Raw genomic sequence first — 12,210 nt, 5'->3', positions numbered from 1 at the left:
GAACTGTGAGATTCACTACGTGCACCACTGGTGTTTTGTGGAAAAGCACATGTAAGATTCTGCAACAGTCTCTGCTGATACTACTGCATGCGTGCATCCCTTTCTATGGCAGGAATAATTTCTACAAATTTACTTTTGTACCGGGGATCTAACAGTGTGGCAACCCAGTAGTCAGGATTATTTCTAATTCTCACAATTCGAGGGTCATGTTGCAGGTAGTGCAGCAAGAAGGCACTCATATGTGTTGCGCATCCAGGAGCACCAAGTCCCTGTTGTGTTGGTGGCGAGTTAACAATCATGCTTCCTTCCTCTGTCCTCTGCCCCCAACCTCGCACAACAGAAATGTGATCAAGGTCTCCCTCATCTGATGAGTCTTCCATCAGTTCGTCCTCCACTACTTCCTGGGCTCCTGCACCTTCCTCACTAGTTTGGCTGCTACCATGCGCCCTGGTAAAACCATCTCCCCCACCCTCACATGCCTGCCACCTTGGTGCTGCCGACCGTCTGGACCTTGCAGATGTTAGCCCTTCCGCATACAACTCCTCCTCCTCTACTTCCTCCACCTCCTTTTGTGCCACCACCTGACTCCGAATTCTGTTTAACATGTGCTCCAGCATGTAAATCACCGGAATAGTCATGCTGATAATTGCATCGTCAGCACTAAACATCTTCGTCGCCATTTCAAAACTGTGCAGAAGGGTGCATAGATCCCTGATCTGAGACCACTCCTCCAGCGTGATTTGCTCCACCTCTGGATCTCGTTGGCCCAGGCTGTACGTCAGAACGTATTGCACCAGGGCTTGTCGGTGCTGCCACAGTCGCTGCAACATGTGCAGAGTTGAATTCCACCGGGTAGGCACATCGCATTTTAGCCGGTGAAGTGGCAGGCCCAACGACTTCTGTAGAGATGTAAGTCGCTGAGCTGCGGGATGCGAATGGCGGAAGTGAGCACACAGCGACCGTGCCCTCTGCAGAAGGCCATCTAGTCCGGGATAGTGGGCTAAAAATTGCTGAACAACCAGGTTCAACACGTGAGCCATACAAGGCACGTGTGTGACATGGCCCCGGCTAAGGGCCGCACCCAGGTTTGCAGCATTTTCGCACACGGCCTTCCCTGGTTTCAGGTCCAGTGGAGACAACCATTCATGAAATTGGTTCTCCAGAGCTGACCACAACTCCTCAGCTGTGTGACTCACATTTCCCAGACATTTCAAAGTAAAAACTGCCTGATGACGTTGAGCCCTACTGCCAGCATAGTAAGGAGGTGTGCAGGATCCCTTCTGCGCAGTTAGAAAGCTTGTGGCATGACCAGGCAGGCTTTGGGTGCAGGTGGAGGGCCGAGAGGAGGTTGAGGAGGCAGAAGCAGTGGAGGAACTTTGAGATAAAGAGGATTGATGCACAACTCGTGGGGACGGCAAGACTTGGACAGCAGCCCCTTGTCCTGCTGTCACCATAGTTTTCCAGTGCGTAGTCAGCGACATGTAACGCCCCTGTCCATGCCTACTCGTCCAAGTGTCTGTGGTGAAATGCACCCTGTCACACACAGAGTTTCTCAAAGAAGCGGTGACGTTGTGTGTGACATGCTGGTGGAGCGCAGGCACACCTTTCTTTGAGAAGTTGTGCCGACTGGGCATCTGGTACTGGGGCACTGCGACGGACATAAGGTCTCGAAAATCCTCTGTGTCCACGAGGCGGAAAGGCAGCATTTCTGTAGCCAAGAGCTTGCAAATGGTGAAATTCAACCTCTTAGCTTTCTCATGGCTAGGAGGAAATGGTCTTTTACTTGTCCACATCTGAGGGACCGAGGGCTGGCTATTGTGCTTAGACGGGGTTGATAAGGGTGTCCCCAGCAAACTGCCGGTCTGTGAGGAAGATGCAGGCGGACATGTTAGGTTGCCTTGATCCAAAGGTGGTGCTATCGATGTCGGACAGCGCTCACCACCAGCTGGTGTTACCACCTCCAAAGAAATTGATGACCTGCCAATCACGCTGGCTGTTGCGGGTAAAGAGGTGGCAGGTCTGCGCCCCAAAACAGTTGTGACTGCTGTCCCCCCAGTCACAAAGGATGAAGAGGCCGCGGATGCACAAGATATGGCAGACGGTGGTTGGCCCGGCCGGCTAGGACGCATTGTAGCACAGTGAGCTTCCAACTGCAACTTATGCTTCCTGTCCATGTGCCGGTTCATGCATGAAGTACTCAAACTATGTATTTTTTGGCCTCTACTTAGCTTTTGCTGACAAATGTTACAGATAACACGAGTTTGGTCATCTTTATCGATCTGAAAAAATGCCCAGGCTATGCAAGGCTTAGCACCCAGGCGACCTGAAGAGCCAGCACGACTTGTGGTGAGAGGCAGAGTTGTGTTTGAGGATGCAGTTGTTGACGTGCTTCCAGTACTACGTCTCTGTCCAGGAAGGCGCAATCTGACCTCGTCGTCACTAGCATCCTCCTCCACCTCCTCTGCTGACCTCATCTCTTGGCTGACTGTGGGTTGACAGTAAGTGGGATCTCCAACCTCATCATCATCACCCTGTGCGTTATCACACCCGTCGTCCTCAGAGCCAACCTGTTCCTGCCCTGACAAAAAACTAAAGTTGTCGCTCCAATCAGGTATTTGAGTATCATCATCGTCTTCCTCATTGTCTCCACCAACAGGAGTTACAGTTTGGGAATGAGGGTATACATTATGGTCAGAACCTTCTGCGTCTGGTCCTGGATCCGACTCATAAAGATTCTGGGCATCAGTGCAGATCATTTCCTCGTCTGGATTCACAGAAGCGCTGGAGTCGACCTCTGATTCCCAGGCTATAGTATGAGTAAACAGCTCTGCAGACTCAACCATCTGTTCTACCTCATACTCAGATGGGCAGCTGGAGATTTGGGAGCTGTGAGGAAGCAAGTGCGATTGGGGTGACACCTTTGAGGACTGGAGTATTTGTGATGTTGAAGTTGATGTGGAGGAGAGCCCACTTAAAGGAACACTTGATATCCGTTGAAGCACCTGCTGTTTTTGTGCCTCATCTGGAATTTGTAGCGATTGGCGTGGCCGTAAGAAAGGGATCTTATCACATTGTCCGCTAAAAGAAGTAGACATTTTAGTTTGGCTGGAGGATGGTCTTTCTTCTGCAGATGTTACTGTTGCTTTAACACCTACCCCACGGATACAACCTTTTTTCCCCTTCCCAACACGCCTATTCCCCTTTCCACCAGCAGCAGGCCTTTTTCCACTCATTTTGGTGGTTAACTAATTCACAACTCAGGAGTTGTTTGCACAAAAAAACAATGGATGGGAACCGAGCAGAGCTGAGTGGCCAAACTGTGGTATTAGGCCAAAACTATTGGCTGGGTTAGATGCAGAAAAAAATTATATTCAATTTGCAACCTGATGGAGGTCAGTATAGGTGGACTAATAGAACAAGTCCCACACACTGCTAGAAGGCTAAATATTTTTTCAGAGCTAGATGCAGAAAAAAATTGTATTCAGTTTGCAACCTGATGGAGGTCAGTATAGATGGACTAATAGAACAAGTCCCACACACAGCTAGAAGCCCAAATATTTTTTCAGAGGTAGATGCAGAAAAAAAATATATTCAGTTTGCAACCTGATGGAGGTCAGTATAGATGGACTAATAGAGAAAGTCCCACACACTGCTAGAAGGCCAATATTTTTTCAGAGCTAGATGCAGACAAAAAATTATTTTTAATTTGCAACCTGATAGAGGTCAGTATAGATGGACTAATAGAGAAAGTCCCATACACTGCTAGAAGGCCAAATATTTTTTCAGAGCTAGAAGCAGATAAAAATTATTTTTAATTTGCAACGTGATGGAGGTCAGTATAGATGGACTAATAGAGAAATTCCCACACACTGCTAGAAGGCCAAATATTTTTTCAGAGCTAGATGCAGATAAAAATTATTTTTAATTTGCAACCTGATGGAGGTCAGTATAGATGGACTAATAGAGAAAGTCCCACACACTGCTAGAAGGCCAAATATTTTTTCAGAGCTAGATGCAGACAAAAAATTATTTTGAATTTGCAACGTGATGGAGGTCAGTATAGATGGACTAATAGAACAAGTCCCACACACAGCTAGAAGCCCAAATATTTTTTCAGAGCTAGATGCAGATAAAAATTATTTTTAATTTGCAACCTGATGGAGGTCAGTATAGATGGACTAATAGAACAAGTCCCACACACTGCTGGAAGCCCAAATATTTTTTCAGAGCTAGATGCAGAAATAAATTATATTCAGTTTGCAACCTGATGGAGGTCAGTATAGATGGACTAATAGAACAAGTCCCACACAGAGCTAGAAGCCCAAATATTTTTTCAGAAGTAGATGCAGATAAAAATTATTTTTAATTTGCAACCTGATGGAGGTCAGTATAGATGGACTAATAGAACAAGTCCCACACACTGCTAGAAGGCCAAATGTTTTTTCAGAGCTAGATGCAGAAAAAAATTATATTCAGTTTGCATCCTGATGGAGGTCAGTATACATGGACTAATATAACAAGTCCCACACACTGCTAGAAGCCCAAATATTTTTTCAGAGCTAGATGCAGAAAAAAATTATATTCAATTTGCAACCTGATGGAGGTCAGTATAGATGGACTAATAGAATGATGCTATGCCCAAAAGATTTTACTTCACTAGGTGCAGTAAAAAAATTGGTATTCTATACACAGGTGGTATATCTTGCAACACAGATAGGCTACTCCACTGACTAACACACTCTGCAATAGGCCAAAAAGGATTAGCTTTGTTAGATTCAGCCAAATGCTGTGAAAAAAACTTGCACAGCACTGGTACAAACCTGCCTGGCAAAAACTGACAGGAACTGATGTAACCTAGTCCTGAAAAGGACTGCAATTACAATTAGTCTTTACTCCCACAACCTATCTATTTAAGAGCACAGACCTCCCTGATAAAAGTCGTAGGAAATGCTGTAACCTAGTCCTTAAAAGGACTGCAATCACAACTATTCCCTACTCCCAAGCTATCTGTAGATTTGTGCTAAAATTGGCTTGAAATTAACAAGGTATAGCGCACACAGCAACAGCGGTGCCGTCTAACATGCAGCTGCAGCAGTGAGGAAATGGTGGCGACGGGGAAAATGGCTGGGTCTTATAGGGCAAGGACATGTGACATACACTGCCAATGACACATGCCCTTGCTTGTGTGAAAAAAAGCACTTCACTCCGTGTGTGCGCTGCTGATAGGCTGACAGATTGCACCTCCCCACTGTAAATGCGGGAAAGAGAAAAAAAAATGGAGATCTTCATTATTCCTGCAGAGATCCATCCCCTGCCCCTCCCCCCGCCCCGCTGTACACTCAAACTGCGTATTAACATTAATTTTCATCATTACTGAGAAAAAATCCAGTTATGATTTTGGTGCACGAACAGTTATTGAACGTAACCTCGAACAGCCGAATTTTTCTCAAATCGTTCGTGTTCGCCGAACGGCTCGAACACCGCCCAAAACAGCTCGAATTTGAGATTGGCGAACAGTTCGAGTTGAACAACGCTAATCTCTACATATAAGTGAATAGAAAGAGCCAATACTAAAGGAAAATGTCAGACATCTGTCCTGAGTTAAATTATAAGCGAACGTGGGTCATGCAGCAAGAAATAATCCAAAGCACAAAGGTCGTTCTGCAAAAAAATTATTAAAGAATAAAATGAATGTTTTGGAGTGACCAAGTCATAGTCTTGACCATAGCCTTCAAGATATGCGGACATACATGAAGCGATCAGTTCATAGAAGAAAACTCACCAACATAACAAAGTTGAAGCTGTTTCGTGTGGAGGAATAGGCTAAAATTCCTCCAAGTCAATTTACATTACTAATCAAGAATTAGCAGGAGTTTAGATAGTTATTGCCGTATAAAGAGGCTACAACAGATTTCTGAATACAAAGGTTCACATACTTTTGTCACTCACAGACTTGATCTTGGATCATGTTCCTCAATTTAAAAAAATGACAAAAGTCTAATATTTTTCACTCATTTGTTTAAGTTGTTTCTTTTTTATCTACTTTGGGGAATACGACATTTGATAATTTATAGTAGCTTAAGGTCAAATTTATGCAGAAATATGAAACATTTTAAAAGTTTAACAAACCTTCAAGCTTCATGGTACATGTATTTGATGAGAGTAACACAAAGCAGTCAAATAATACTAAGTTTTACGAATGATTCAGCTACTGCAACAACTGCAAATTTAACAAATTTGGAATGATATGCTGTAATGTTTTTTTGAGCCCAGCATATATATATAAACTCAACATACTTGTATGTATATTTACCTGCCATGGTTTGAAGTTCTGAATGTTCGCACAGGTCCTCTTAGAAAATGGCCCTTGCTCAATTTTGCAGGTTTTCACATCATCTAAAGCTTTGAATAAAACATGGACAGCAGCGAACATAACATAAGTGGTTTTAAGACTCGAGATATAGATGGCGTTGTTCTTGATATCTTCTATATGATCTGATCCAGTACAAACCTTCACCAGGTTCCCTAAAGAAATAGTTTGGTTCTCAGTAAGAAATTGGCAGTTGAAAACCGTCTCCCACATCACCTTGGTCCACTTTGATGTTTGAGACATAGATGGATGGATCTTGCCCAGGAATTGGCTTAAACCCGGGACAGTGTAATCATTGCTGGCTAAACTAAGACTACCAGATAATAACTGGTAATATTTACTTATGGACAATAACAGTGATTTCGCCCAACCAGCGTTCCCAATAAATGTCTTCCCTGTTAGATTTTGATTTATCATCTCATTCAAAATAGGAATGAATTCAATTTCTGTAGTAAACACAACAACAACCATAGCGGTGGACTCTTTTATGACCCTGACTATGTGTGGAGCATTGCGATCAGGTTGGCCAAGGCTAATATATTCCATAAAGGCCATACATGCTCCAGCTTTTATAATCTCTTCTTTAATTGGCTGAATTCCTAGTAGGCCATAATCATTATCGAGAGCCAGAAGACCAATCCAGGTCCAGCCAAATCTGAGAATAAGCTGAGCCATGCCTTTAGACTGGACAATGTCACTCGGGAAAGTCCTGAAGAAGGATGGAAACAATTTCCTGTTACTTAAAATGGAAACACTGGAAAATGGACTGATCTGGAAAAAATGCAAAAAGTAATATAATGAACTAGAAATTTGAATATTGTACAACTGGTTCCTACTGTTCCCCTACCATTAGAGACCCTCACTCTGTCTCTTTTTCACCCTTTGGGGATGACCATACCTAAGACTTAAAATAGGAATCTTCCGTGCCAGCAGTTCCACCACCATACCTTTCCAGAAGGACAACCTCCATTCACCAGTTCATACCCATCACCCAGACACCAATTCCATCCCCTCCCCCATTTTTGCCACTTCATATTAAAAAATTATTATTTTAACCCAATCTTGTTCTCCATCTTTCCTCATTTTTTGAACGTTGTTTCTTAAAGTTTTTTACCTGCGGATATCTGAAGGTTCCCAAAACATGAGCTAAGATGATTGAATTGGCAGAAACTGTGGCCCCAATGACAGCAGGGAACATTAGTTTACAATTACACTCGTTGCTGGAGATAGTTGTACTAGAGTCAGTCAGGAACTGTAAAGCCCCTTGCAATTCATAGTGAGGTAAATTACATGTTTCGTACATCTGGAATCCTACTGTCATGTTGGACAGAATATTTGGGTCTCTGTTGATTTCCTCAATGGTAAACAGGAATGTCTGAAATCGGTGAAAATATTCCAGTCTGAATCTTTAAAAAGCAGAAAAATGAGCAAAATTCATTAGAAGCCTTTTTTGAATGTAGTCCTTCTCTCTTATTTGAACAAAAAACATTAACATCACTTCAGTTTCATCAGTATGTCCCCTGATAAAATAGTCTATTATGGTGTTTTTGTCAGGGCCAACTGCATTGGGTGATACTATGTTTGATGCTGTCTTGCACAGCCATTTAGTGCCGAATCATCAGCAAAATACAGAATGGTGCCAAAATAAAAGTGCAAGTGCACTAGACCAGCAAGAGTGTATTCATCATTATCCACAATGAGAGAAGACCAAGAACACTGTAGTGAATCTCTAGGAGCATTTAGCTATCCAGGACATTCGGGACAGAAATCAATGAATATCCCAAAATAATTTCTAAAAATCTTCCTGCAGATGTGGCATAAAATTTTAAGATGGAAATATCCCTCTTATCTCTTCTTAATTTTAGTTTGACCAAGTTGTGACTTGATGTTATAGTGGGACCAGAACATAGAGCTAACCTAACCATGAGTTTTTACATGTTAAGAATAGTACATAGTCAACCATTAATTGGGACTTGTTTATAAAAGCTCAGAAGCAATATTCTTGGAACTCTACATGCAAGCACTGCAAACTGTTTCTAAAAGTTCAACAAATGTACAATTATTAAAACTTTCGAGCTGCGAGAGAAAAGGAAACAATACTGAGAAATTTGTAGAACATTTGCATGGAACCACCAATGAATGGAATCATCTAATGAGAGTCATCAATGCCTTTTGAAGATCCTTCTATCCTTCACCATTTCATGTAATAGTTATTCTTAAACAGTATTTCTTAATAAATTCCAATAATTTTGCCTACAACAAAACAATAGTTAAACCTTTTTGACATTACATTGGCAAAGACTTTGAAGCTCGCTTATGACCAATGAATAACTTGGTTTTAAAATTCAAATCTCAGTTCTCCAAGAAAAATAAAAGAAATTGTATGTTGTTATTCTCTTGCAGGCCTGCACAACATAAGGCCCACGAAGATCCAGGACACTCTGGTTCTCGTCTTCCTATATTCAACTGTATTTGCATCTTTCACTTGTGCTCATCAGCCCCAGCTTCAACATGTTGCAGGGGGAGGAGGTCATCCTGCTGCTGACCACATCACACTGCTGCTCTCACCGTCACCGAAGCGCACAGTGGGCAAAAACAAGGCCAAAAACAGTAAGCACTCCATTTAGGAGTGGAAGATTAAATATACTGCTATAGGAAGGAAAATTGGGGTTGGACTTACTATGAGAGCATCTTATGGGGCAACGGGGGGTGATTTTAAAAGGGGCACAGTATGCAGAGGGGAAGAGATATTTTGGAGAGGGGCAGTATGAGGGGGACATTATGCAGAGGGGAAGTGTGGGAGGACATTACGGAGAGGTGCAGTGTGAGGGGGATATTATGGAAGAGGGGCAGGTTCAGAGAGACATTATAGAAAAGGGCTGTGTGGGGGAGACATTATGGAGACCGGCAATGTAGGGGAATATTTTGTGCAGGAAGCACAGTGATGGGCAATTATTTGTTCAGGAACACAGCATGGGAGATATTTATATTTATGGGGCAGAATAATGTTACTTTTATTTTAAAGTACATCGTGTCAAGAAGTACTGCTAATGCTGGAGAAGGAAGCCTGGAGAAATGAACTTTGGGCATTATATCTCATCATGGAGCCTGTACTATGACAAAAGGGTTGGAGAAAAAAGAGATGAGAACTCAGCGTGGCAAATCAGGGATGTTTGTGGGCGGAGTCTATTTTTGGGCGCGACCAAGCCGGAAACACGAACACGAATTTGAAATGCAGAACAAATTCGCTCAATACTAATGGGAACGACTTCAAACATAGGGTACCTGGATGTAAATGTTTATTAATGATACTGACTGCGTCTCATCAGTACTGTAATTCCTGTATGGTCCACAATCTGATGATGTCAGGAAACAAAAACTCCCAGTATCTGTTTACTATTGTAAAGGACATACTGGGAGTTGCAGGTTCTTATTATAAAAGTATATTTGGGCTGACCTGACCCTGCAATTGATCACTGTACTAAGCATGGGGATGTATTACTGTACTGACTGTGGTTCTGATCATATAGCAATCCACAACGTGCTTTATGTTAAAACTCAAAAATCCTCAAAACTTAGTTTTGAGATTATGAGGAGGATTTAGTTGAGCTTCTGTTTCAAAGAAGCAGTGTATATTTGGATATGTTCACACAGGTTTTTTTGGAGCAGACACTGAGCAGAAACTCTCAAAAACCTTGTTCTGATGACGTATTGATGTACTGATGGTGGTTCTTCTGATGTTTTCATGTAAGTGTCACTTAAATTTTTTTGTGGCCTTTAGAATTGGTTCAGTATGGTAAAGAAGCCCTTAGACCAAAAAATGTTGTGAATCCGGATTCTATATTATACCTCTATATGTGAAAAAAAGGAATCATATTGACTTTAGAATTTGTGCCTATTATTATATCAATATATTATAAATCATACAGTAAGCTCTACTTACAATCTACAGGAAATCTTGGGTGGCCGGACATCAAATGTCAGCTTTTGGTAAATCTTTTCAGAGTTAATAGGTAGTAAAACTCCTATCATGATATCTCCAGGTTGTCTTATCCCCTCCTGGATGGACAAAGGTGGCAATCTACACATGTGATCCATGTAGTAAAGAGCGGACATTTGGTGAAACAGAAGAATCTTCATGAATGTTATATACAAATTAATCATATTCCAGTAGTTTTCTAACGACTTGGCTGTGGACAGTCAAAAATACATTACCCAATGTACATTATACCATATGTCAGTATTACAAAGAAGAAATAGGGGAGACGAATTTCCTCGAATATTATCTCCAGGTCTGGAAGCGGCATTTTCTTGTCTGGTCAAATACTTTCTCCATTAGGAGGCAAAAACCTGGTGATAAATTCCTTTTAAGTATATTCATTATGTTAGAGAAGTTGTCAATAGAATTAGGGGTGACCAACATGTAATTAAAGAAACTTTATTAAACATTATTAAATTTAATTTTATTTTTATTTTATTTCATATTTGTCAATGTGTAAGTTTAGTTTAATTTTGACCAATATTTTCACTGTTTACCAAATATGGATTTACTGTATATGTAAATGTTTATTAATTATAATTAATTATAATTTTTAGAAAATAAAACATTTTTAAATACATTTTGTCTAAGCATTTACGGTATTTTTGCATTTAAGTAACAATTTATGTTCTTAGTGTATATCATTTAGAAAAAATGATATACACTACGAACACTACACTAAAACACTAAAAAAATTTCAGATTTTGTTTTTTTAATATATCCCAAATTCTAAATATTATAGTCATTTCTGAATGCCAGGAAATGTTGCAGAATGTTGAGTTTTTAACACAATGTCTTAAAATGTGAATATGAAAATAATTTATGAATGGTGTAATTTTTTCTAATTAACATTTTCCTTTCACTTTTATATATTTATCATAATTTGGTATATTTACTTTTGTATGTACCTTTGTAAGATACTTATCTTTTGATTATCTATTAACTTTTATATTTTGTTTATTTTTTTTGAACATTTATCTTAATATAAAATTTTATTAAAAAAAAAGTAAAAATGTATAGAATGTATATTTCTTTTTTATAACTGTGGTAAACAATAGGGATTAAATAGCAGTATTACATTTTTAAAAATAAACATTTAATTATGCAATATTTTAATTTGTAAAATGAAACCAAATTTTCTTATTTAGAAATAATTTGAAAAAAGAAAAAAAAAAAAAAATAATTTTCTGTATATAAAGGCCAGTGTAGAGACAGTAATGTTACATATACGATTACTGTCATAAAGTATGTGTATGTAAATAGTTGTAAGACGGACTCATTAAGAATGTATCTTTTCTACTCACAATTCCCTCGGTTCTCCAGTCGTCTCCTGTCCCTACATAGCCAATTTTTATATACAGAATTTTCTTATATACTGGAGAACAGTAATGCAATTATTGTAATTGATTGTGATTATGATAACATAATTATAATAGTCGCTGAGACCTAAGTTTGGGGAAAGGTTATTTTTTTACTTCAGGAATAGGAATATAATTACTTGAGAACTAAGCAGATGTGGCCTCCGTGCTTGTATTCTATAATTTGTAAATTCACCAAATGACTGTTAATTAAAAAAAAACAATTTACATATTTCTGCACTTTATCAAAGACAGGACTTTTAATATGTCTGTTAATCGCGGAGTTTGGTGCTCACGACTCCATAGTAAGCTAGCTACTTTTGTCAGGAGAAGCCATAGACAACAAGATATTTGCTCTGTAGTGGCTGCTTCAAGGAAGTATAATATTTAATAAGGACCATTCATAAAAAATGGCAATTTATTTGAGATTTGCTGATCATTTG

At 40.0% G+C, this 12,210-nt stretch overlaps 1 protein-coding gene across 1 annotated transcript in view; it reads right to left on the bottom strand.

Moving 5' to 3' along the window:
- The window catches only part of LOC141167408 (extracellular calcium-sensing receptor-like), a 30,337-nt gene extending 19,660 nt beyond the window's left edge, over positions 1 to 10,677 (bottom strand). The window contains exons 1-4 of the mRNA XM_073654814.1: positions 10,602 to 10,677; positions 10,314 to 10,560; positions 7,485 to 7,776; positions 6,314 to 7,141 (exon numbers count right to left, since the gene is read on the bottom strand). Of these exons, the coding sequence (XP_073510915.1) occupies positions 6,314 to 7,141; positions 7,485 to 7,776; positions 10,314 to 10,560; positions 10,602 to 10,677 (1,443 nt within the window). The remainder of the gene's footprint in view (positions 1 to 6,313; positions 7,142 to 7,484; positions 7,777 to 10,313; positions 10,561 to 10,601) is intronic.
- Positions 10,678 to 12,210: the final 1,533 nt, after the last annotated feature.

The sequence above is a fragment of the Phyllobates terribilis genome, unplaced genomic scaffold, assembly GCF_046119375.1.
Source record: "Phyllobates terribilis strain yellow unplaced genomic scaffold, ASM4611937v1 Scaffold_11__3_contigs__length_659146591, whole genome shotgun sequence".
Classification (NCBI taxonomy): Eukaryota; Metazoa; Chordata; class Amphibia; order Anura; family Dendrobatidae; genus Phyllobates; species Phyllobates terribilis.
Note: the sequence above shows the minus strand (reverse complement) of the source record. Positions and strands in the feature narration are given on the sequence as shown.